Source organism: Cololabis saira, chromosome 7 (assembly GCF_033807715.1).
Source record: "Cololabis saira isolate AMF1-May2022 chromosome 7, fColSai1.1, whole genome shotgun sequence".
Lineage (NCBI taxonomy): Eukaryota > Metazoa > Chordata > Actinopteri > Beloniformes > Belonidae > Cololabis > Cololabis saira.
This window is the reverse complement of record NC_084593.1, coordinates 31,836,601-31,863,710: the sequence shown is the minus strand read 5'-3', so window position 1 is coordinate 31,863,710 and position 27,110 is coordinate 31,836,601. Positions and strand designations below refer to the sequence as shown.

General features: G+C 41.1%; 1 protein-coding gene across 1 annotated transcript in view; it reads left to right on the top strand.

The window, feature by feature from the left end:
• Positions 1-27,110, top strand: part of drp2 (dystrophin related protein 2) — a 269,547-nt gene that overhangs the window by 237,778 nt on the left and 4,659 nt on the right. The window contains exons 17-22 of the mRNA XM_061725644.1: positions 1,230-1,341; positions 2,053-2,189; positions 5,458-5,523; positions 18,813-18,878; positions 21,282-21,428; positions 26,162-26,411. Of these exons, the coding sequence (XP_061581628.1) occupies positions 1,230-1,341; positions 2,053-2,189; positions 5,458-5,523; positions 18,813-18,878; positions 21,282-21,428; positions 26,162-26,411 (778 nt within the window). The remainder of the gene's footprint in view (positions 1-1,229; positions 1,342-2,052; positions 2,190-5,457; positions 5,524-18,812; positions 18,879-21,281; positions 21,429-26,161; positions 26,412-27,110) is intronic.

Genomic DNA, 27,110 nt, shown 5'->3' with positions numbered 1-27,110 from the left:
CTCCCACTAGGGGAGTTTTTACCTGCCATTGTTCATGTAATAATTGCTCGGGGTCATGTTCTGGGTCTCTGGAAAGCGCCTAGAGACAACTTCTGTTGTAATAGACACTATATAAATAAAATTGAAGTGAATTGAATTGAACTGCTGCTCAGAAAGACAACAATATTGTGGATCTTCCAAACTGTTTGACTCTCAGGAGCCCTTTCTGTTCAAGTAAGGAAGTTCTGCTGGGAAACATTATTATTTATTATTTAAAAAAAGTCTTGTTGTCATGTAGAAATAAGAGCAAAATCTGGTACAACTGAGTGGAGCATCATGCTCAACACTAGGGGTGTGCAAACAAGGGTACCTCACGATTCGATCCGATTTCGATTATTGGAGCTTCGATTCTTCGATTATTGTGATTTTTAATGCTTTTTTCCATACAAGATTGATTTTGTCTTCATCTGTGGCTACATTTGTAAATAAATAGCCAATCAATTAACTCAGTTCACAACACTCATTAAGTAAATAACAAGGTTTTTTGAACATTTGACAAGTATTTTTCAAAGACACAAAATCATTTATTTTATGACTATGTAAACATTTTTTCTTTGACTTAACTTTGACCAGGGAAAGCTGCACTTGCATGAGAGCCCCCTCTATTGGCGGAAAACACTGAGAACGTACATATGGATTTAATGAGTTCATTAATTCAAGTAAACAAGATATGTACTTAGTGTAAACATATCTGCCATATTTCAAGTGAATAATAAGAAATGTGCATTCTTGAAAATGAGATGATTCAGCAGCTTATTCAGTCTGGAATCTGGATAGGATAACTTAAAATAAAAAAAAATAAAAAAAATGTTTTTAATTACCGGTAATCAATTCCAAATCGTCACGTGACGCATCGCGATGCATCGACACATCGATGAATTGCACCCACCTCTACTCAACACAGATGTTTTTATGGTCTTGTACGTATACCAGCCTTTTGTGCTGAAGCCTTAAAAAAGTGACTTGTCAACAATATGGCGCCTTAACTCCAATTTAACATTAACATCACCTCAAACCAGAACCCTAACCTTTCATGATCTTCAAAAGGAAATGAAGTCCCTCCTTCAGTGTGGCTGGGTAAACATATTCATGCCTCCACAGCGTAAAACAAGCACACACAAGCCCACTCTACCCCATCCACTCCTCTTGTAAACATCTGTTGAGTTGATCTGTTTTATCGATCTCCACAGGTATCGCAGTTTGAAGCAGTTCAACGTGGATATCTGCCAGACGTGTTTTCTAACCGGTCGCACGTCCAAGGGAAAGAAGCTGCACTACCCCATCATGGAGTACTACACCCCAGTAAGAAGAGCATTGTCCAGTGTGTTATCATAAAGGAAGACGGTTTGATATCTGCGGCAGAAAATGAAACCCAGTGAAATACATACTCCTAATTCTTGATTTATGCTGCCAAACTTGAGTTAACAAAGGTTATAACCCATTGGATCAATTTCATTAATATTTACAGGATGAAAAGACTGGGCACCTCTCATCAGTCGCATCTTTTATTTTTGTCTCAAATAATGCACATTTAAAGTGGCACGGAGAGCACTAAACCCCCATAAAACCAAGGTCTCAGGCAAGTGCAGTGCAGAGTAGAGCTGTTTCCAAAGGAGTACTTGTGTGTACGAAAATGATCCCAGATTAAAACTTTAATCAATTCCAGGCTGTAAAACATTATAAAGATGGCCTTTCGCTATCTTTATAATGATTTTTTTTTTTTTTGTTTCTGTGGACAATATTTTACGATCTCAGAGTACAGTTTTTCCCAACAGTGAAGCAGGCAAGGACCCATAGATTTCTACAGTGAGGCAGAGGGAGAAATAATAAACCAGAGGGGGTGAAAAGAGAGAATAGATTAAAAAGAACAGAAAGGTAAAAAAGAGAGAAAGTAGTGGTAAGTAAACTAAATTATAGATGGGGGGGTCTTTAACTTGTCTTTAACCCATTCACCTATTGTGCTTCAACCTCTTCTCCTCTCCATCCTTTGACCGCCAACCCCGGCGACTGCAGACAACTTCAGGAGAGAAGATGAGGGACTTTGCCAAGACGCTGAAAAACAAGTTCAGGTCAAAGCAGTACTTCACAAAGCACCCGCAGAGAGGTTACCTGCCTGTGCAGTCTGTGTTGGAAGCTGAAAGCTCAGAGACGTGAGTCCCACAAAACACACACACACACACACACACACACACACACTCACCTAGTTGTCTCTTGTCGTTACATGTTCACGATCACGTGTGTGAAGGACGGCTCCTTGTTAAGCTCTAGTAACGGTTCAGCCTCGTGAGCTCATTCTGACTCAGGCGCCGTGTTGCGTTAGCGTGTCTCATGTAAAAGGAAATTAAAGAGGAGTGAGATCTATGAAATCATCATGAGCCATGCAGCCTTAAGCTGTGACAGCACCCAGGATGATTTCACTTGGATATGAGTTCATGTTTTGCCTTGTTGTGTCACTGTTGTGGTCATCTCTTGTGACCTCAATTATTTGAGGTCTCTCAAAAATGAGGATGAGGAACTGTTCACACTACACCCAGCACAGAGCTCAAACGCACGTCCCAAGAGAACTGAATCAAGAACTTCTGGACTATATATCCCAATAATAGTCAGTTAAGTGTAGATGTATAGGATTATCATTCTGCAACATTAAGTCTTTCCTAATACACAGTGGTACTCACCATTTTTTGAAACTTCAAACTAAGCACATCTTCACATTAAATCAATATCAGTTCCACAACCATAGAAAACCATAGCAACATTTAACAAAAAGTTATCAAACACTCATCTCTGAATAGTGGGATTCAAGTCCAAGCTATGATTTGCAACATCCTAGAGGGCCCAAATGGCTCTGGTGTCTGGATTTGGACAACAATCCTATAAAGGAAATCTTATAATTTTTACATCTAAATTCAAGATTAAACCGATCATCATATTTTAATTGTGCTGCTTAGGAAAAAAAATACCGTCGTAAAAATGTCAAATATATAAATGATTATTGTGTGTTTAGATGTCTCACAGTCTGAGGAGGAAACTGCTGCTAAGTCTGGATGTAATGCAGAGGAAATCTTTTGCCAGATGTTGTCAGGGTGAACAGATTGTTGCTGGGGTGCATTTTGTACGTGAGTTTTCATCAGTTTTAATCACTTGCAGAGCCTTCCTGTCCTGGCCAGTGTGCATACCATATCAGTTTGTGTTGTTCAGAAACGCCATATTGCTGCTCTTTTGAATCTTAAAACAAGCTTGGGAGTGTAACCTTCTTTATTTACCTCAGGGAGCACAGTCTTGTCTGAGTTTGTTTAACCATGTTTTAGATGTGTGATGACATACGAGTTTCTCTATGATATTGATTCCCAAGATCCTTGAACTGTTCACCTGGGCCATATCAGCTCCACTGATGCTGGCAGCGATATGTGCGCTGGTCCCTTTTACTCTAAAGTCTCTCTTTTGTTTTGCTGACATTCAGCAGCACATTATTCACTGTGCATCACGCTGTAAGTCTGACCGTTGTTTGTGGTTTGACAGCTGGTGGGGGTGTTGCGTGCAAAATACAAACTACAATTGTTGTCATACTGGAAAGTGAAGAGCAGAAGGCTGAGCACACAGCCCTGCAGGGCTCTACAACCTCACACTGGATACAACAAATCAGTGCAGCCATTGTGAAAGTGCACTTAAGTGCAGATTAACTGATAACTGTTTATGGCTGCCTCTCGCCTGTAATGAGCTGGGATAGGCTCCAGCAGACCCCCGTGACCATGCAAAGGATAAAACGGTTATAGAAAATGGATGGATGGATGCTTATGGCTGCATCAAAAAAATAAAAGAAAGAAAGAAAAAGAAATGATTTGTTTGTGAAACACTAAATTACTGAACTTTCTCTACAAGAAATTAGATTATGATGTCACTAGGTAAACATACCTCCTCTGATCAGAAGGTCAGCGTGAACTGATCTCAATGAGAAATATTTCCCTTCTTTAGTTTCAAATATCCCCCAGTGCTCCATCTTCTCGTCCAGATGTGTTCTCTTCGGGAAAAAAAAGAAGCTTCTTTACGTGCGCTGCTGATGTTTATTATTACTTTCCTGTTTTAAAGGGGGCCTATTATGGCATCTAATACCTATTTTAAAACAGGCCTTGAATGACTTAAAAACAAGCTTTTGATTGTTTTTCAGAATCAGAATCAGAATCAGCTTTATTGGCCAGGTTCGAACATTGTCCAACAAGGAATTTGACTCCGGTTATTTCGCTCTTTGGTAGTAAAAATAAACAATAAACAATAAACAAATGTGGTATTTCTATGTGGTATTTCTATCTACAGTATAAACATTTTAAGGTGCAGCAGTTTGAGGTAGTGAGAAGGACAGTACTGAATAAAAATAAGAATAAGTATAAGTATACCCTATATACAATTTTAACAGACAAATTATACAAAAAATACAAAAAATTATACAAAGGAAATACAAAAGTGAGAGGTGCAGCAGACATGATTATTAAAGAGGGTGCTGGATGATTTTTATTGCACGTGTTTGGTTACTCTGAGACTTTTGCTAAATAAATTAGAAATTCAGCCTCTGAGCCATGTCTTTATCTTCCCATTCTCTAACCTCATTATCTATGCAGGATTCTGAGTGGGCGGGGCTATGATAATGAGGCATGTGCTGATTGGCTGCCTGAATGATGCGATACACCGCTACGAAAAAATGGCGTAAGCTCCGGCCGGCAGAGTTAGTTGTGGGCGTGGTTTCACGCATCGGAGGCCAACCTATGTAAATTGCATTTTCTTTAAGTAACGAAAGGGAGCAGAATCTGAACGGCTCCTAGAAGCCACATCACACTGGATGGCTCATCCGGGCGGCTGTACAGACACTGCAGAATTTGGTTGCTTTCCTCCTTCTCTGAGTTGGCAGGCTGAGGGGAGACCACTTTATATATGTTAAAGCAAGAGAAAACGTGTTTTTCATAATAGGTGCCCTTTAAATCAGCAATGTAACTAATCTAAAGCTCTCTATTAGAAGTTATGAAGTACAAGTTTAGTGGCTTAAAATGCAAATACTCAACACTTGACTGAGCAAAAAAGAAAAGAAAAAGCAGTTGCATGAAAGCGATGCGAGGATGTGCAGAGCCATTAACCCACTGCAATGTCAATCGAACTAAAAGCTCTTCTCACCTTGGCACTCTTTTCATGAACACACAAGTCATGAATTCTCTGTTTATCTGTCTAGACAGCCTGCAGTGTTTTCCCTTGATACGCCGTCCTTCCAGCTTAGCATTAGAAGGACAGAGTTAACTCGAATTCACACAGACTCCACGGCTCTCTGCATCGTAAAACGTTTGAAATATTGCAATAAACGTGTCAGCAAAATTTAAATTTGCCTCATTCAGTATGGCTCTGTGAAGTATTGACTATTGCTTCTCTTCCTTCCAGACCGTGTTCCTCTCCCAGGCTGCCCCACGCAGACACACACAGCAGGATTGAACATTATGCAAGCAGGTATGTGCCTTGGAGAGCTCTGCTACTGTATGTTTTAAATAATTACTCTACAGTGATATCCCCTCTATCTCTAAATGATTCCTTTTCCCCCTCTAAATTCACTCTCCCACGTACAACCCATACTCACCCCGTCTCTGCTCTCTCACCCTTTAGTCTTCCCTGATTGTAGTATTGATTTGGCTGCACTGTGTACTGTACTCAGGTCAGGATAGAGGCTGCTCCGCCTGCCACTCCTCTTCACTCTCACCCTCAACACAAACACACCCTGGGACAGATGAGCGGGGCACTTTGTGGTTTGTGTGTGGAGGTTAGCAAGGTTCAGCATGCACGGTGGCTCGTCACTTGTGAGGCCAGTGAGGCCATTGGTCACAGGGGGGGCTGTCAGTGTGGATTAGTGTTTGTGTGACAGGTTATAAACAGGGCACAGTCCTGGACCCCAGCGCTGCTGGCAGCTCCGCACTCTGGGCAGGACTGGACATGTATATCCCTTTCCAATGAGCCTGCAGTACATGAATGGGAGTGTGTGTTCGTGTGCTGGTAAGTGTGCTTTTGTGTATCACTTCCTCGAGGCTCTTACACACTTTTACACACCGCCAAAACAAAAGCAACCCACACCATTGAGAGAGCAGGCACAGTTGTCCTCATTACTCCTCTTATGTCCCCTGTTTTCCTTTTCCTCCCTTTTTTCTGTTTGCCTTTTTTTTCCTTTTCATCTTTGATCCATCTCTTCAACTGTTTCCCTCCTACACATTTACACGGAGTGGACACTAAAAACAGTCACAGACCAATATTTTTAGTGCGGAACTGTTTTGATAAACGTATGCAGTGTCCCAGCACTTATTACCATCCAGGCCTTAGAGTTGCAGTCATTTTAAACCCAGATCTTTTATTGATTATGGAAGAGTCGGGCAGCTGTATAAAGTTGTATAAATAATTTTAATACGATTAAGGTATGAACTCAATTGTGATCAATGCATATGTGGAAATCAAGTGTAATGCTCCCTGAACCAGTATTTCACAATTTAAACCAATTCATTCAGGTATCTTCATCTTGGAATATGTGGTCAGTGGACCTTGTATTTTGTGCACATAATATTGCTAAACCTTGACCTGACCAACTGAAGATCACTGCACTGCTGCTGCAAGTCCCAATATAGAAACTAGATACTTAATATGCTCTTCTGACCCTCGTGAACCAATTCCTCTGGAAATGTGTAAATATGGACTCATCAGAGGACATGAAATGTATGCTCTCTAGCAGACTGAAGGCTCTTTTTCCTCATCAGCCTGACTAATAAATGATTTTCTTAAGTCCACAAGGCTGATTAGTTTCAGTACCTTGAGTTCTTTTCAAACTGAGTGTGTGGAAGCCGTCTGATTTTATTATATTAGATTTAATAAAAATGGTGATGAGTCCAAATTTTTTCCACCCACATTTCCTCCTGGAATATGATGGATCGCCAAATTTTATTTAGGTTGCATAATGCAGACCAAACATTGAGCTGTCTGGATTTTCCTGAAACTGGACCAAAGATGCGAAGACACAGAGGTAAACAAAAAAGGTAAACACAGTTTATTGTATTCATATTTTTAACAATCCACAATATGCATGGGATGATTCCAAGCGTCCTCAGTGTTCTGAGTAAAGCAGATGGTGAAGACCGACTCCAGAGTTCACAAGTGACGTGTCCTTTTACAAGTTAAGAGAGCTAAGCAGACAACAAACCGTAGGCCAACTATTGTGTCATGCTGGATACCTGGCCAGGCAACGCTGACACATGCTGGACAAGAATGATCTGGTAATGACAAAGAGGAAAACCAGAGCAAATGTGTTCAGCTGATGAGTGGATGAATTACAGGCAAGCACGCTGAAGGCTACGCCAGGTCAGGATCCTGACATAACACAGGATCCAGCGAACACTTTTATTTTTGAAATGAGAAGCTACAACTTTTTATATGCTGAAATATTAATAACTGAAGCACTAATGCAATGTCACACTCTTACCAGTTTGCTTTGATAAGTACAGGTGGTGACTTCTTCTGTGTGTGTGAGTGTGTGTGTATGTGCAAGTGTGCGTGCTTGTGTGTGTTACAAGCTAGTTGCTCATTGAAACACAGTATAAATCATAAATACTGGGGGGTCCTGCTACGATGCAAGAACATATTTAAACTTAAGGCAGTAATGGAGAAACAAATTGAAAAATGATATCGCTTAAATAAATAGTATTTTTGAGTGCAGTACTTTTATTTAAGTGCTCTATTAAAATAAAAAAAGTGTTTATTATACTGTTAAAAATAGGACAGTCATTTTCTTTTTATCTAAAAGCCTCAGCTACCAATTCCTTATCAAACAGAATGTGAAAAGACCTTGTGAAACGTTGTGCAATGCCTTGCTATATATTATATACTAGATACAAGTATTAGAGACTCTAGTAGATCTAGGAGCTTTTATAATTAACTCATTCATGAAAGCATATTGAAATGCTGTTTTAATGTGAGACTTTACTGGTTGATAGTTTGAAGTGAAATCATTTTCTGGTGAATAATTTTGTTCATTCAGGGGTTTGATCCTAGTTTGTTCAAATCAAATAATCAATCAGTCCATATATGGAGAACATGATCAACAGATTACTGAAAATAATCAGAAATTCCATCCTGATATGTCATAATATAGTTCCATATTTATTAATTACAAGCTTGAAAAAGTTTATATCAAAAGATGCACAATTTAATGGCATAAACGAAATGATAAAAGGTATAATCATATATCTATAAATATCATATATATATCTATTTTGTATCTTCTCAAAAATGTGGCCATCTTATCATATACTTTTAAAGTGCTGTTGTTTGTTTAAAGAAAGCCTCAGAATATTTACATTTGTTCAAAATGAGACTAAGGCCCAATCCCAATTCCCCTTCACTCGCCCTTCTTTTCTTCACTCGTCCTTCTTTTCTTCCCTACCCCCTAAAAAAGAAGGGGGAGATTTTAGGGCACTTGAAATCTAGGGCACTTGGCCCAGGTGCCTGTCCCATTCTCCTACTCCCCCTCGTTTTCATCCCTACCCTGATCAGAAAGCTGAGAGCCAAAAGCTGTTTTAATTTCAGCTGTAGCGCTGTTAATATGGCACTTTATTAAGTTAAGTTTAATATTTTTTCAGGCATAAAGGTAACCTTAAGATCCGCAACCTGGGCTCAGTTTATCCAAATAACGCCTGTTAAGAAATTTGACTCGACGTTTTCGGAGATGAGAAGAGCCCCCGGCCCCGGGGAGCAGCAGCAGCTCACAACCGGGGGGACAGACGTGATCGCTGGGTCGACCCACACCGTCGTCCCGGGAGAGAAACCTGCAGCTCTGTTGAGAATTACGCTGGCTGAAATAAATAATTTAGGAAAATGTTGGTTTAATAGATGAAATCTAACAGTTGTAGCTACGCCTGTTAAGAAATTTGCTCCGAAATTAAGAGATTTCTGTCTGCCGGCTCTGGAGCTTATGGGTCCGCGTTAAATCGACGCAGAGCCTACGGCGTAGGGTACGTAACCTACGCCGTAGGCTCTGCGTTGGTGTAACGCGGAACCATAAATCCCTTTATTCTGGCGTGATCTTCGGCAACTTTATCTGAAAAGTGTGTAAATTACCCAGATAACAGCTGGATTACTTTGTGGTTTCTGAAAACTATTATATAAGAAACATCCAAAACAAATCTGACAAGTCACAGGATTATTTCTCTCTATTTCTCACAAAAAAATGCTTGCTCCCTTGGTCACAATCTGAGACGAGTCTGACTGTTTCTCGGTCGGCGAGTCAAATCGACGCAGAGCCTATGGCGTAGGCTACGTAGCCTACGGCGTAACCTAACAGCCTTTACTCCGGCGCGATTCTTCGCGAACAACGGACAAAAAAGGGATTATGTACATTCACTGAGTGAATATTATGAAAGTAAAATATACATTTGTCGCTAGAAATGTAATCAAAACGCATTTTTATGCAGAAACTAACTCAAAATATTGATTTATTCACTAAGAAATGTCCGCCATGTTTTTTTTTTTGGATTCAGTCCGCAAATGACGACGAAAAGCATTCTGGGAAATTTTCATAGCCCCTCGCTCGCGAAGTCAGCATCTGAAAACACTCGATCCGTAGGGGCTATTCTCAGCCCCTAGCCCTCGATATGCCCACTCCCCCTAGGTGAAAAGAGGAATTGGGACACCACTACCCTCACGGGAACGCGCAAAATTTAGGGGTAGTGCAGAAAACGAGGGCGAGGGGGAGTATTGGGACGCAGCTTAAGTCATCAAATAACCAGATAGATGAAACATTTCAGAGAAGATTCCTTATTGACAGCCAACCATGGAGACAGAGGAAGAAAAACAATCCTTTCTCTCTGATCAGTGTTTGATAAGAGTTATAAATGAATCAATATCTGGCATATATTGCTGTAAGCTCTGTTGTTTGACTGAACCTGCATAACTAAAGGACCTACAGAAAACCTTGACAGTGATGAAACACTGTCATTAATGACACTACCTGTGACCAATACTACTAGCCTGTTAACCAAAAGTGCAAGGATGTGTTGTATTGATTCATAATGCTGTTGTGGAGCCTCAGATACCTGGAAAAAATATCACAAATACAGATTAGACCTACAGTATTTAGATCTATGGAGCCAAGATGCTCAGACTTGATGTGCTCATTTGATTTAATCAGTTCCTGCTGCTTGGGGGTAAAAAAGTATCTTCTTTTATAACAGTAGACCAAAAGATAATACAGTGGATACCAAAATAATTGAACGTACAGTATTTATTTATTTGCCTAGATTATAGCAGGTATTTTTGATAGCAGAGTTCTGTATGTGACGTGACTGTGGCAGGGTGGAGGAGCTGCACCCCTGTCCCGTCAGCCTGAGTGGCTGCAGCTCCTCCACCCTGCCACAGCGACCTTGAACAAAACTGCATCAATGTTGCACAGTCATGTGAAAGGGGCTTTCTGTCTCCAAAAGCTGTCTTGACTGAGTTAGTGAACCCCGGCAGCTGGCTGTGTTCAGCCCATTTGTGTTTATGTGTGTGTGTGTGTGTATGTGTGTGTGAGTGCATGAATTTGAGGGGTTTGTTGAGTGTTCAGATTTTTGTTATACTGTGTAGCGGTATAAGTCAAGGCAAGTTTATTTGTATAGCACATTTCATGTACAAGATAAATCAAAGTGCTTTACATATATTTTTGAATGCATTAAAAATTGAAAGAGTTTAAAAGCAGAAATTAAAGACAAGCTAAAAAGGTTAAAATGAATAAAAATAGTCCCCGTCTTTGATATGGGACTCCAACCAGGCAAGTGATGTGCCAGAAAGTCCCACGCAGTTCTTCAACCGTTCTATCAAGATGTAATGGTTGACCGTGTCGCATGCACTACTGAGATCCAGTAAGACCAAGACTGAATTGTTGCCACTATCTGTATTGGAGCGGATGTCATTAAGGACCTTTGCTAAAGCTGTGTCAGTGCTGTACACTGTTATAGATGAACATTTCTTTCTTGCTCATGTGCTCTTTTGCTCTCTCTGCTTGTCAGTTAACACATGATAAAAAGGGGAATATTACATTTTCTTATTTGAATTCATTCCTAGTCTCCAACATAACCTCACTTTGAACACTAATGGAAAGTCGAAGTGATATCAAAATGCTGGTTACACCACTGACAGGTCAGTGTGTCCAAAAGTCATCCCATGGGCTGAATTATTAGACAAGTGTATGTGTGTCTGTACCTGTGTGTCAAGGTGCCTTTCTGTGGATAAAAAGTAAAGTTGTTAATCCATCTGTAATTAAAAAAAACTTCAAAGCTTGCTCACTCTCTTCAGGAAAAGGAAATCATGTTGAGATGGATCGACCTCACAGCTAAGAACAAACTAAATCTGTAAAGTAGCTAACACAGATACTGGTGATATTCAGCACAGGTGAAGGTTTCATCATGAATCTGCCTGCTCAGCCAGTCGCTTATACTGAACATATACAAGTAAGGTCTGCAGCTCCAAACTCCAAATAAAGAGGCCAGTTCATTGGTATTCGTTAGTGTCTTCATTGGTTTGAAGTTAGACCCTTTTAAATTATTTCTCTTTTTCTTGTCCTTTATTCCTTTCTCTATTATTTAATTCAAAATAGTATTATAATATAATTTTGGATACATGCATTATTGAGATTTTAGTCAGTATCACAGTTATTTTTAACAACCAACAAACCAGTGCTTATATCAGCTGCCACATAAAAGAATTGAGTTTGAGTCCTGCTGAGGGACTTGTCCTTTTCTCTTGTTTAAACTTAGATGTCTCTGTTTCACTCTGGGGAAAGCCTTGTCGTTTTCATTTTTTTTCTTTGGTCAGATATATGCACCTGAACCCCTTGGATGGGCTTTGAAAATACAATTGCTTATTAGAGCTGGACAAAGCATCACTTACAAAACCTGCATGCTCTTCACAAATCATGACTTTTTAATATGATGCTAAGCCCACTAGACTCCTCCATCTGAAGAATGTAAATGTTATAAAACTGTGGTTTCCAAAAATCTAAAATGGCAACAAACATTCCTAGTGACTGAGCTGGAAGCAAAGTGCAGAAATCATAGCCTTTGTATGGAAGCATAAGAGTTTGGCTAAGGCTGTCCCTATAAGAGACATTATCAAGCTTGTTTCTGGATATGTACACACTCGATTCAAAGGTATGTGAGGAATAGCAATTTGCATTTTCTTAGTAGGTAATATAGAGAAAGATTTAAATAAATCTTATGACTGGATGCCAAGGGAGGAGCTGTAAAATAGTTTGAGGAGGTGTGGAGTGGTAGAGAAGTACAGTAGACTGGTCTGCCATAGGCGTGACAGAGGGATTCAAAGTTGAGGTGCGACTGCATCAATGATTGCCTCTGAGCATTTTTCTTCTTTGCAATGGTGATGGACAGGGTGGCAGATGAGGTCAGACGGGAATCCTCTTGGACTATGATGTTTGCAAATGACATATGTCATCTGTGATGAGAACAGGAAACGGGTGGAGGTTTCTACTAGAAAAAAGAGGAATGAAAGTCAGCCATAGCAAGACAGAATATGTTAATGAAAGAACGGAGAGTGGATTGGTGAGGTTACAACGAATAGAGGCTAAGAAGGTGAAGGAGTTTAAGTACTTGGGGTCAACTGTTCAGAACAAAGGAAGATTTGGAAAAGTGAAATTTGGTGAAGAGAAGAATGCAAGCAGGGTGGTGGGGTTGGAGAAGTGTCAAGAGTGTAGTGTGACAACAGAGTAAAAACAAGAGAAGATGTATTCAAACCCTGTCATTAAAGTCTGATTCTGATTCTGAAAAGGGAAGGTCTACATGACGGTGGTGAGACCTGCTCTGTTATATGGTTTAGAGACGGTGACACTGACAGGGAGCAGAACTGAAGGTAACAGCGCTGAAGGTGCTGAGGTTCTCGTTTGGAGAGACGAGGATGCACAGGATTAGAAATGAGGACATCAGAGGGACATCAGGCTTCCAGCTTGGAACACAAAGTTAGAGGGGCCTGATCCAGATGATTTTGACATGTGCAGAGGGACAATGGATATATTGGTAGAAGGATGTTAGAGATGAAGTTGGTGGCAAAGAGAAATACCAAAGTGGAGATAGAGGACAGGGTCAGATGGAAGAGGATGATTTGTTGTGGTGACCCTTCAAGGGTAAAGCTGAAAGCAGAAGGAAAATGTTTCTGAGTAGATCATAGTGAGATGTAATTATTTAATTTATGATAGTTTTATATATGGATGTATGAATGAATGAATTAAGTTTATTCAGTCATTGCAACACAAAACAACACCAAAAAAAAAAAACATTGTACACAGCATTAACTATTAAACCAAAAAAATGTGTTGAACAATAACTGAAAAGGCATAGGCAGAAGCAAACTGCTTATAAAAGCCTATCCTATATTAACAACTTTCTATTTTTGGCTACCAACCTCCAGAAAACCAAGAAGAGAATAGAAAAGCAAAGAAACAACAAAAGGCAAAGAAACAATAGAAAAGCAAAGAAACATTAAAGGCTGAAATATGCTTCTGCGTCACACCAACGCAGAGCACACGCCGCAGCCGTGACGCCGTGCTGAACCCTTCTGACTTCTCCGTCTCTTCATTTGGTCGCGGTGCAGTACCCCCCGCGGCCACTAGTTAGCGATCTTTTTCTGAATGGTTTATCCGACTTTTTCCGGTCACAGTAAATCAAAGAGATAAGGACAACTATTGTGCAAAAAACAAAAACAAAAAAAATCACATATAAACGAAGAAAAGAGCCCTGGAAGTTCACTACTGATTCAAACCGGAAACCGGAAATGCTTCGCTTTCAAACGAACCAATCACAGCCCTCTCGGTCTGCGAGTGGACGGCGTCTCCTCGACGCGTAGTTACAATTTTCAGGAGGTGCACGTCACTGACGGCGCAGGTGACGGCGTGTCCTCTGCGTCGATCCAAACCACACGCCGTAGGCACGGCGTCATTTTGACGCAGAAGCATAACTCAGCCTCAGATGGTCAATTGCACTTATAAGCTTCAAAAATAGCTTTACAAACCCTTTTCTTAAATACAACAAAAGAATGACATGTTTTTAAATTTATGTTGGCATCATTCCAGAATTTAACTCCAACGATGGAGACACATCTCCTTTTCATACCTTTTTTAGCCATTTGTACTGTGAAATTACAGACACCTCTAAGATTGTAACAAGTCTCCTGAATTGAAAAGAACCTCTGTATTGGGTCAGGGAGCATTTTTGATTTTGCTTTAAACATAATTTGCATGATTTTAAAATAAAACAAATCATAAAATTTAATAACATGAGAATTTAGAAAAAGTGGATCTGTGTGAGCGCAGTAATCAGCCTTACTGATTGTACGTATGGCTCGTTTTTGAAGTTTTATTATTGAATTTAAGGTGGTTTTAAAGGTGGATCCCCACAATTCCACACAGTAAGATAAATAGGGAACAATCAATGAGTAGTAAATCAAATGCAAGGCCTTGGAATTCAGTATATTTCTGGATTTATACAGGATTGCGAGTGATTTTGAAATTTTCCCTTTAATATATTCGATGTGTTGTTTCCATGTTAACTTTTGGTCGATAACAACCATCATATTTGTATATCATATTTGAATATATTTCTGAGGCATGTGCACCACTGTATGCCACCATGTATTGTATACAATTGAAAAGTAAATGATACATAATGATACAAAAGAACATTGCTTAGAAACTTTTTTATTTCAATGGTTAAACAAGTCTTCTGATGGTGTTTTGAGATAGCCAACAAGAAACATTGATTCTTAACAGTATTAACAGACTTGTGATTAGTCCTGTCACCAGTTACATTTTTGAAAACCTGAACAGACAGAGAAGCTGCTGAAGTGTACTTTCATGTAAGACTATTTAAATTACCAAAAATCTGTAAACTTTGTATTGACTTTCAAGATAATCTTGACTCACCTCAGGAAAGATATGGAATTTGTGTTAGGAATGGAGCCAAGTAAATGAACCAGCTCCAAGTCATCTACACGAAGGCAAACAAAGACAAAGATCTGACAGCGAACAAAGGAAACCTGGAGTATAAACACTGAGGGAGGTAATGAGTAACATGATGCAAGTGTGGCAAAGCACAGACGGAAGGAAACAAGACAAAAAGGGTGTGCAAAGCAGTAATTGTTTAAAAATAGCTGGGAAATCCTAAAAGATGAAAATCCAAAGGAAAAAAATGAGGACTAAAACCACAAAAGTGAGAACACAGCCAAAGCTAGAAAAAATAAGTTCAAAATAAAACAGGAGAAGAAAGACTATAACTAAAACCAGCTAAACCGTAACAGTTTGATGTTTAAGACTAGAAAGCTGTGTCTTGTTAGCCCTTTTTCTTTGCTCTTGTGTTTTGTTAACCCTGCTCAGCTGCGCTTTTGGTTTGTTTTTGGAGTAATAAATCACCATCTTTTGGAACACCTGCCTCCTGGTCTCTCCTGCGTTTGGGTCCTAACAAATCAACTCATGACAGTAACAGAACTGACCTTCTCCTCAGTCCGTTCAGCCATTGTGTCTCGATTTATATTGAAAGACCTGGCAGGATCCACTGAATCAACAAACTCTCACTCCATACCACTTGGTGGCAGCAGTGCATCTTCTTTTTTACTTGCCAATAAGCAATAACTTAAGAAGAATGTGGAAACTGATAAGAGGAAAAACAAAGCAAACAAAATAAAACCAGACTGGAATGACAATGTTAACATGGACAGAGCTTAGACTGTTGTGGCATTTCTGATTGCACACACTGCAATAGTGGCAATGAATGAAAATACACAATTCAAACTCAAAGGGGACATTAAAGGGCTGAACAACGTCATCTCCTGCCAACATCGCACCCAATACGGACTGGGGATGGTGTTGACTTGGTGCTGCTTTGAAGTGTCCCAAAGCAGGGACTTGTTCCAGCCCCATAGATGTTCCTAAAAATTATTGCTGCATTCTCATTTCTTGGAAAAAAGACACATCCCAATATTTGAGCATTGTAAAATTAGCACAGACCCCGCTAATGGAATACCAAGTATTCAGATATGTAGCCATGTCAAACAATGACGGCCTCTGTATCTTCTACTCTACACATCTTTATTTTTCGCCTACCTTTTCACATTGATGCAGAACTTGATTCCTTTAATCATCATCATTACTTTGACATCTCATAGAAAAAAAGATGAGAAAAATATAATAGAAACCTCTTGGAGCTCTGGTGGGTTTCTTCTCTGCAATTCCTGCTCTCTCTCTTTCTCTTTTTCATTTCCTCTGTCACCTATTTGGATTCATTGAAGGAGCTCAACATACATCTGTGCACATCCAAACACACAACAATTTCCTATTACTTTCTGTCCGTTCCATTCCCATTTGCTGTTGTCCCCTGACTGAGTCTTCCTGTAGAGCCTTTCTGATGAATAGTGTCACCATACTGAATTACAAGCAGTTAGTTTCACAGGTTGGGACTCCCATAACAGGTCAAAGATAAATCCTGAATTATCAGTTCCGTGGTCTCAATGGAAAATGGAGAAAAATAGGATGAGGTGTGGAAGATCCTGACAGCCTCTACATCAGTTAGCTCCCCTGCCCCTATCCCTCACCCCTTCAGCCGGTGACACTATGAAAGATGATGCAGCGTGGAGTGTGCCAGTGTGCAAAGAGAATGCTTCGAAGATTAAAGAACAATTTTGTGGAGCATGTGCATGACATTTTTGGATTCATTGTACATGTGCATCAGTGGATTGGTCCTCTGTGATGTTTAATTACCAGACCTGAGGGAAAACCCACGCTCTGATCATGTGCTGCTTTCATATGTCATTAACATCATATTTTGTACACAGCAGATGCTGGTGATTCATTAAAATTTCTGGTCTTTTGCATGTAATATTGCAAGTCATTTGCATTCAAGTGAAAATTGTAGATATACAGAATATGAAGGTGCCAGAAGCAGAAGAGAAATATGCATTATTGGCATTTGAGGGTACTGTAAATTATTATGCTTCTGCAAGGTCATAAACTGTGATTTTGGTAGTCATGAGCATGGCAGTGATTGTGAGTATGCGCACAAAAATATTACTGCATCAGCAGAAATATACCAATTCTAATAATTACATCTAAACAACACTATTCACAACAAATTTACCCTGTTTACGTTTGGTTTTTTTTGCCCGATTTAAATGTTCATTAAGTGTACAGAACTGACCTTCAGAATATTATAGAAATTAAGACTTTGTTTTACAGGTGAAAAATGGGTTATCTACTCACTTCTATGCAAGCCTACTGTTGTTGATAAAGCACCAGAGCTCAGGTGTCCATTTATCCACTCTTACAAGTGACAGTGGTTTCCAGTCAATCCCCTTCATCTCAAGTGAAAGTTAAAACTACCTGGTGTAAAATGGAAGTGGCTGCAGAGGCTTGTCTCCGTGGTAATCCTCAACTCTCCATCAATGTGGTGCTTCACGAAATTAATCCACTAAGTGTAACTCCAGACACTCAGCTCCAGTCTGTGTGTGTGTGTGTGTGTGTGTGTGTGTGTGTGTGTGTGTGTGTGTGTGTGTGTGTGTGTGTGTGTGTGTGTGTGTGTGTGTGTGTGTGTGTGTGTGTGTGTGTGTGTGTGTGTGTGTGTGTGTGTGTGTGTGTGTGTCTTTGTGTGTGTGTGTGTGTGTGTGTGTGTGTGTGTTTGCGTCTGTGTGCGCGTGTGTGTGAGACCAAGATGGTCATACAATTCTGGTATTTAAAGAGGATGCTTTTGATGAAAACAGCATGATTCACTGGCTAGATATTAGATGCATGAATAGATGGTATAGTTTAATATCTTGGTGGTGATTGTTAATTTGAAATTTAAGTATCAAAGGCATGATCATGTTAATTACAGCTATAGATAACCATAAAACTCTCAATTTTGACCTTTTTCCCTAACGTAAAAATTATAATTAAACCCACAAAGTGAAACAGACTCACTACCTTCTTTTGACACAATTGTAACAATTATTTAATTAATATGTGTGTGGAAATCTTGATGTAAGTTTCTGAATTCAACCTTTCAGCATAACTTTTGCTCCCCTTGATGTGACTTTTCTGGCTATGGATTGTCTTATTAATGATCCCAATAGTTAAGAAACCTTGATTTCTAAACAAAGCCCATTTTATTGGGTGGTATTTAGAGAGCCAGCCTTCAGAGCTGCATGTACATTGCGGCTGTCTGCTGGCAGTCAGTGGACATAATGTGAGCTGGGAGCGCTGTCCTTGGTCCTGAAACACCACACTGAGTCCTAACAGGCTGCTGTCCATGGTGCTGGACAGCAGCACATTACTAAAAGGCTTTTTATTGCCTGCATGCTGGTTACAAGTACAGTTCAGTTTTATACTCTCTGCCTGTGGATGTTTTTACAGCTTGGACACTAAAGCAAGAACAATTTCTCCTGTTCTGCAGTTGTATTTTTCAGGTATTTCCAGGTAGTTGGTGCTCAGCTGCAGTGACTGAAAGGCCAGAGGTCTTACCCACACTACCTAAGCACTAAACCGCTCGGATTATTTGCTCTCAGAATACGTTTGCTGAAACATATTTCCCCAATGTATGATAATATTAATGTATGTTTCTTTTCTATTACATTTGTTCTGACTCACCCACTCTCCTGTGTTTTTCTTAGGTTTCTATTTTTTTTTTCATATACATATGTGAATATGCATAACATGTTTGACACGGTGTTCTTTGTATGTGTGTGTGTGCATTTATATATAGGTTGGCAGAAATAGAGAACCAGAATTGTTCATTCTTCACGGATAGCCTGTCTCCTGATGAAAGCCTGTGAGTATGCTGCCACCCCCACACAATTGCCCCCCACCCTGATTATAACTGCTGCTTTGTGTGTGCTCTATTTACCCCTGAGATATTTACAGTTAGTGTGTTTATGTGTGCTCAGGCTTGTACATCCATGTTCAACTGTTAGGGAATGATTAGGTAATCACATAAATAATCAGCCACATAATGAGAATGACCCATAGAGAGCAGCCTGCATTTACTCCCCCTTCATCATCCACATTCCTGCTGCGATTAGGGTCTGTGGCTGTGTGTAGATAGTATACAAAGCCTGCTTGTGTTTGTAGAAGCTGGCTGAGAGGGTTTGGCAGTGAGTGGAATTGGGATGTTGTGATGTGAATGAGGCAGTCACTCCTCATTGTGGAAGGCTGAGAGTATGGGTTAGGGTTGTTTGAGATCATGCATTTGTGTCTGCGTCTTATTTTCTTGACATCGGTATAAGCTGTCAAAGGCTTCTGCCTCTGAGATGTTTTCCTCTTTTATTGCACTTTGAAGTAAAGGCTGTATGCCCAGCAGCCCTTTGCAAAATGTTCCTTGGTCCTCTAGGACTCCAGGTGTGTTTCTCAGTGTGTGCATTGCGAAGTGTGCTCATTATTTCTCTTCAGATGAGTTTTATGTATGTCAGCTCTGAGAGAAGGCTTTGATTGACAGCACATAAAGAACTAGTCTTTAGGCGAAGACAGAACTTTAATGCTTTGCAGCAGCACAACACTTTTCAGTACTGGCACCTGTGCTACCCAAGCCTGCTTTCAATGTCTTTGTGGCCATGTGCATGCATCTAGAATGCTGCTTGGGTGGACATTTTTTGCCATAATGTGTAATCATTGGTAAAAATTCTCCATTTTACTTGCATGTAAATTTGTGTTTTTGTATGCACGACAATTTACTTTGACCCTGAGCCAGTAGCACTGCTGTTGCTTTCTGCTCTTGTGTCCTTATTCAGCAAACCCTTTCTGTGTACTGTATCTGTCAGTGCCTCTCTGGTTTATTTTTCTTTCAGTTTTTTTCCTGGAGGGTTGCATTGTTTTTTGTGCTGTGCAGTGCCATACATGGTACTGTGCTATCTGTACCCCCAGCTTCTGCTTTGGTTGCCATCGAACTGTTTTCTGTCCAGAGCTATACAGCGGAAAAACCAGGTCATTCAAAACTACAACATTTAGGAGAAAATTCAATCTGCCTATAACAGAAGCTAATCTTATTTTCATTGCAGCTATTCTTTCATATACCATTACTTGCAAAGGGTTAGACCACCATTGCAATTATTTAAAAAGATTAACTTGCCACTTTAGGTACACCTAGTATATCTAATAAAGCGTTATGAGTGAGTGTAAATGGCTGCTGTGAACAGCTAAGAGACTAAGAGATTATCTAAAGACAAAGTTAAAGATGAAACAGTCATTTGTGTTTTAAGCAAGATAGCATATTTCCAGTCTGTAACTGTCAACAGTTTTACTGAATGGCAAAGATGGAAAATGACCCAAAGCAAAACTTAATAATCATGGACGGTTACTTCTCATGAACACTCCTTACTGCTTGTATTACTGCTTGTATTACAGCTTATTTGCTGTATTTTAGACCTTTTATCTTTCAAACAGCTTCTGTTCTGAGAGATTTTTTCAGCGGTTCTGTTTTCATGCTCTTTTGAGATGTATCCACAGATTCATGGCATTGTTTATGTTGGAGAACAAAGACAGTCAAAGCAAAACCTTGTCCTTGTGTGTCTTCATGCAGGCTGTTGAAGCAAAGATGGCACTATTGTTGTAGGTGCCTATTTCATATTAAGTGTTTTTATCAACTTTTTTTCTGGTTCAGAGAGGGTCTTTTTAATAACAAACCTTACAGTTTGACAAAACTGTTGCAGAACTTTGCCATGTATAAATACATAAAAGTACAAAGCCTGCAAAGTTCCTTTACCCTTTAGCACTAAAGTAGTCCCCTTTGCAGCATTATTGTCACTCACGAAATAACAAACAGTTGTCTTTCCATTAAAATATTCACAGAACCATTTATTATTTAACGGCCCAAAGTTTTCTACATTAGATCTCCACTATAACCTTTTTTATTTCAAACTCTGTCTTTGCTCTGATCATGAATCGGTTGTGCTTATGCAATTTAGGATGCACCTTCAGTTTTAATACACGTGAGTATGTTGCCAGTGTAGTGTTTATTACAGAGCATTTAGTATTTGGACTATTAACCTAGCACAGTGTTGCAATATCCCATCCTGCTGTGCGTCCTATTGCCTTAGTGTGTCACATCCTGCGACCACTGTCCTTGTTCTGCATGTCTTGCTTTGGCCTGTCTGCTCTGCCATGTCGTTGGTTCTGCTTTGTGCTGCTGATGGCTGTGTGCTGGTGGCTCAGTGTGCTGTCTCCTGTGTGGGGGACTCAGGGATGAAGATCAGTACCTCCTGCGTCACTCCAGCCCAGCCCTGGACCATGACTCGCCCTGCGGCCAGCACATGCTACTGGCTCACCTGGAGCACCAGGACAAGGAGCAGCTCCAGCGCACCCTGGCCCACCTGGAGAACGAAAACAGGTCTGTAGCCAAGCGGGGGTGGGGGAATGGATTCAAATCTGATCATTTGAATCTGGCACTAGTTTACTTTGTTGTTAAAAATCTGTCATTTTTACACCGTCATCACTATGGCTGCTGGAATTTGAAAAAAAAAAGTACTTAAAGTAGACAGCGATACCCTAAATTCCTTTGAGGTATCTGAAAAAAGAGAACTTACAGGTAAAATACTATAACACGCAACTGTTTGTAAATCTTCCTTCAGATTAACCATTATGGCACTTTTCCACTAGTACCAGCTCGGCTCGACTCAACACGGCCTGGTTTTTTTTCCACTACAATTCAGCACCTGGAGCAGAAGGAGGTTGGAGGAAGCTGCTGTGACGTATTTGATTGTGTGATCTAAACGAAGAAGACAACACTAAAGATGTAGAACCTGGAGGAGATGATATACAGTATGTGCTGCTGGGTCTGTGGCTTGTGTCTGATATCAAGTTAATTTCTTTTAGTTTGTCTCGGTGCTGCTGAAAAGTCCGTTGGTAGCCACGAGCAGCTATAAAGTGACAGAGCTCTTGTTAGATGTTGTCGTTCCTTATGGCCCACATAGATCCCTTTTTAATTCTCTCCTCAGCCACCAGGTTTATGAACATCTGCACCTCAGAGTTGGATCATGAAACAGACTTTTTTGCTGCCATTGCCTGTCAAATAAAATGAACAAGAAGCTGCCGTCAGAGTCGCTCTTTTGCTGATGTCACATCCTGACTCAGACGTCTGACTCCCAACACCCTGACCAATCGGTAGCGTGATGACGTCAGATACAGCCCGACTCAGCCCGCTTAGAACCTCGGAAAATACAGAAAAAGTATCTACTCGGCATGGGTAGACCCCTAGTGGGAAAGCGCCAAACCGTGTGGAGGCGAGCCGAGCCGGGCTGAGTAGGTACTAGTGGAAAAGTGCCATACTGAGCTGAAGGGGAGAATTAACGTGCCCACTAAGAATGGGCCCATGCAGTTAAAATGTAGATAGAGTGGAAGCAAAACATGTTAATGACTGAATTTGAATGTATATAGGTGTGCACAAATATTTTCCCCAAAAGAGGAAAGCTAATATTTTCACATCCACATGAATGGTAACCAGAGGGATCTTTTCTGTGAATGATTCCTATGAATCACCTATGTCCTTTTCAGACCCAAAGCAAAATGCTGCGTGTACACATCCATTTGTGCCCTTTGGGTGTCTGAGACATTGACCTATTTAAGGTTTTAACAAAAGCATGTTGTAGCACGGTGAGTGCCACGGGGCCCGACCGACAGGATGGAGAGACACGGAGCTTTGTGAAGAACCCTTTTATTTACCCAGTTTCACCAACACCCAGTGTACAAGCACCTCACGCCAGCAGCTTCAGCCTCAGTCTGACTCCTCAGTCCTCTTTATAAGGCTGGCAGGGTGATGAGGTTGACGGGCCACACCTGTGCCCCGTCAGCCTGAGTGGCTGCAGCTCCTCCACTCTGCCACACACCCCCAACGCCAAACTCGCGCCGGGGTCCGTCCGGCCGAGCCTACTCCCCCCCCCGCGGAGCGGGAGAGGAAGCCCGGAACCGCCGTCTGCGCCCTGGGCCTTCCTGGTTCAGACGGCCGCCGAGCACCGTCGTGAGGTCGCCCTCGGGCCGACCAGCGGGAACGGTCGGGCGGCCGTCCTCGGCGACGGGCCGACCGCCGATAACGCCGCTCTCGGTACCGGGCCCATGGTGGCCTCGGGTCAGACGGTGCATCCAGGACCACCCCCTCCTCCGTGACGCGGACCCACGTCGGCCGCTGGTCCGCCTCCAGGACCGCCTCCTCCACGGCGCAGCCCTGGTCTGGAGCTGGCGTGTCCAGGACCGCCTCCTCCGTCACGCCGCCCTGCTGGTCCGCCTCCACCTCTGCAGCCGACTCCGCCATCGCATCCGACTCCGCCTCCGACTCTGCCTCCGACTCCTGGCGACCTGCAGCGACTGCCTCACGGCCGGTCGGCTGCAGCGCCGCCAGCGCTGCCACGGCAAACCTCAGGCGTGGAGCCGGGATAGGTCGCTCCGTCGGCCCCGCCGTCTCGGGAGCCGTCGCTTGGCGGCCCGCAGCTTCTGCCTCCCGGCCTCTCAGCTGCGGCGCCGCCAGCCCCTCCCGCGCTGCTGCAGTGAACCTCAAGCGGGGCGCAGGGGTGGGTCGATCCGCGGGCATCAGCGCCGCCAACACAGCGAGCTGATGCCCGCCCTGGTCCCGGCGCAGGGCGGCCAGGTCCGCAATGGCCTGGGCGAGCGCGTCCAGGGCCCGCTCCATGCCTCTCCTCCCATCGGGCCCCACGTTGGGCGCCAGTGTAGCACGGTGAGTGCCACGGGGCCCGACCGACAGGATGGAGAGACACGGAGCTTTGTGAAGAACCCTTTTATTTACCCAGTTTCACCAACACCCAGTGTACAAGCACCTCACGCCAGCAGCTTCAGCCTCAGTCTGACTCCTCAGTCCTCTTTATAAGGCTGGCAGGGTGATGAGGTTGACGGGCCACACCTGTGCCCCGTCAGCCTGAGTGGCTGCAGCTCCTCCACTCTGCCACACATGTCTTCAACATAGTGTGCTCTACTTTTTTTGTTTGTTTATTTTACCACAAAGAGTGTGGCTGAACAATTAATCACTAGAAGTGTTTCAAATCTTTTTTTAAAGAACCTGCCTTTATGCCTCAGGAGATCTGGACTTACAGGAATTAAAATATACGTATGTATATATATATATATATATATATATATATATATATATATATATATATATATATATATATATATACATATATAAATCAATTTGCTAATAAGAGCCATTTGCTTTTAGGAGAATTACGCATGCAACATGACTTTGGCTAATGGATGTTTTATAAATTTGACATCCGGACAGATTCCTCCTGTTGTCAGAGGCCCTACTGTAAAATGTGGTTTAAAAAAGAAAAATAAATAAAATTGTATCTGTAACTTTTAAGACACTCTGGAAAGCTATAACGCAATCACACCATATATTTATTTGAAAGTGTTTTAAATACATATATTAGGACAAAAAAAATGTGAACAGTATGTGGGTTACCACTGTCATATATGATCTTTTTTTTTATTATTTCATTTCAACAACACTCCAAAGGCATTGTGAACTCAGGGGATCAACTGCAGTATTTTTAAAGCACAAATATGACTTCCCATTCTTGCTTGATAAGGAATTTCTGATTCTCAGTAATTTGGGACTGGCTTTATTGTACATGTTTTCAGTAGCTGACAGATTTGGAGTGCAGGAATGCCAATTTAGCACCGGGACTCCTGCTATAAAGTGCAGAATACAGCTTGACTTTGAAATAAGCAAGATGTTACCTAAAAAAATGTGTAGTCTAGGTGACAACTTGCACAAAAAATACATCTCAATAACATCAAAGATGTCAGAGCACATCTGCGCTGAGCTCAGGCACATAGGCTGCAATGTTTTCAAATCTTTTGAAAAACTTATTTTTTTGCCATGGCAAAGTTGTAGCTTGCATTTGAGGTATGAAGTGACAATTTTATTCTCTTTCAGTTGTTCCTAAAATTGTTCCTAAGTATACTCAGTGGTTTCCCTTACAGAAAAGTTTATATTTTTAATGGTCCAGATTAATTCAGTATTCGGCAATGTTTAGAATGGAGATCTGGTTTAAACATTTTATATTGCATTTCCACTATATTTCATCTGTACAAAGGGTCTTAATGATTTAGTTTTTGGGGTTTTTTGTGTCTTTTTTTTTACATTCTTTACATAACTTTCTAGGAAAGGGTTGTTATTTTTCCCCTCTCCCAGTCTTTCTACTTTCTACTTGGGATCAGGAGGCTGTGCTGTAGTCTGTCCCGTCTCTCTCGTTGCAAAAACCAGGGCTACTTCCTGGACAGGTTGCCTGTCCAGTGGAAAACTTCCCTTATCCAACATTTCACCAATCAAATAATACGTTTTTCAATATAAACTTAAAAATGATTGGTCTTTTTTCATGGCAATCATTGCAATTTACTCTCCTCCACAGTATCATTAACTCACGGCGTACTTCATGTTCAGGAAGGGTAAACTCCATGACAGACTGCTCATCAACAAAAACAAATCATACACCAAGTTGAGTGTAAATTGAAAAACGAGTACAAAATAAACACAATCAGCCATGGGTTAGCAGAGAGAGTGGCCGCCCTCCATCTGGAGGCTTTGCAGTTCAATTCGCTGCGGCAGGGTTGTACGTGCAAGCTTAAAAAAACAACAACAAAAAAATGTAAATTTGTTTCACACATTGTCCATGAAGCATGAAAGATGTTGTTTTAAGAGCACTTCACAGAAGGTTATAACATATTCTTTCCATGAACAAGCATGTTCTTAACCGTGACTTACAAGGAGCCGAATCAATTAACTCTGAAACATCAGCTCATATGCACAAATATGTAGTAACAGCACGGTCTCGCGTAAACAAGGCATATGAAAGGCTGACTGTTAAAGCACATATTCAAAACAAGATTACACAACCGGGGAGTTTATCGTCAAGTGTAGATGAGCACCTTGCTGCCCTGTATGAAGTGAGGTGTATGAGGTGAAATTATTCTTACTGAGAAATTCATAAACACATGTCAGATTATTATGTGTAAGTGCATTTCTCTTTATGTAAAGTGGGAGCTGGATACATGTATTTAGCTGTGTTGAAATATGTTTGGTTTCCTCCATCCTCCACTGCGGGTCCTCAGGGTGCTGCAAGGCGAGTACAGGCGTCTGAAGTGGAAACATGAGGAGGCAGCGTCACTCCCAATGCTGACTGAGGCCGGAGAGGACAGCTTGGAGTCGCCTTCGGCGGGGCAGCAGGACGAAGAGCTCCTGGCCGAGGCACGGGTCCTCCGGCAACACAAAACACGCCTGGAGACCCGCATGCAGATCCTGGAGGACCACAACAAGCAGCTAGAGTCCCAGCTGCGCAGGCTCAGGGAGCTGCTGCTACAGGTACAGCTGAGTTTACAAGCAATGCACAGGGGCTTTCCTTACAAGTAGGTCATTTCAGATATGATTAGGTACTTTTATTGTGCCATTCTGGTTGTTTTTTTTTTAGGATTTTTAAGGATTCCCTGAAAAAATACATTAAATTACATTTATATATATATATATAGGCGGGATAATCTACTGCATTTCAGCTGAAATAAATTGCATTAATTGCTATTACTATATTATCCACTATATTATTTAGAAATATAACCATGTGTATGCATTGTATTTTCATTTTCTGTTGACAAATGTCATATTTGCATTGATCAAAAATCATACAAACATATCTCACTCTGTTTCCCTGCTCTGTTTAGAAGGATTCCTGGTAAATCAGAGGGAATTCATAAATTAAAAATTAGAGATATATGTTCACCTCAGCTTAATACATTCGTCATAATGAAAAATTTAATATAATTAATTAAAATGCCAGAGTAGATGATTTTATTCCATACTGTGAAATCCTATAAGGATATAGTACTGTAGTTTTACTTCAGATATACTAAGATAAGGAGATAAGGATGGAATGCAAAGAGCTTTTTACTCTGATACTCACATTGACGGATGGAAACTAACATTTAGTAAGGTTTAGTAGTTGTTTATCAGAGCTTCACATTCATTTGTTTATCTTTCAGTTCATTAAACATAACATCAAGAACACAA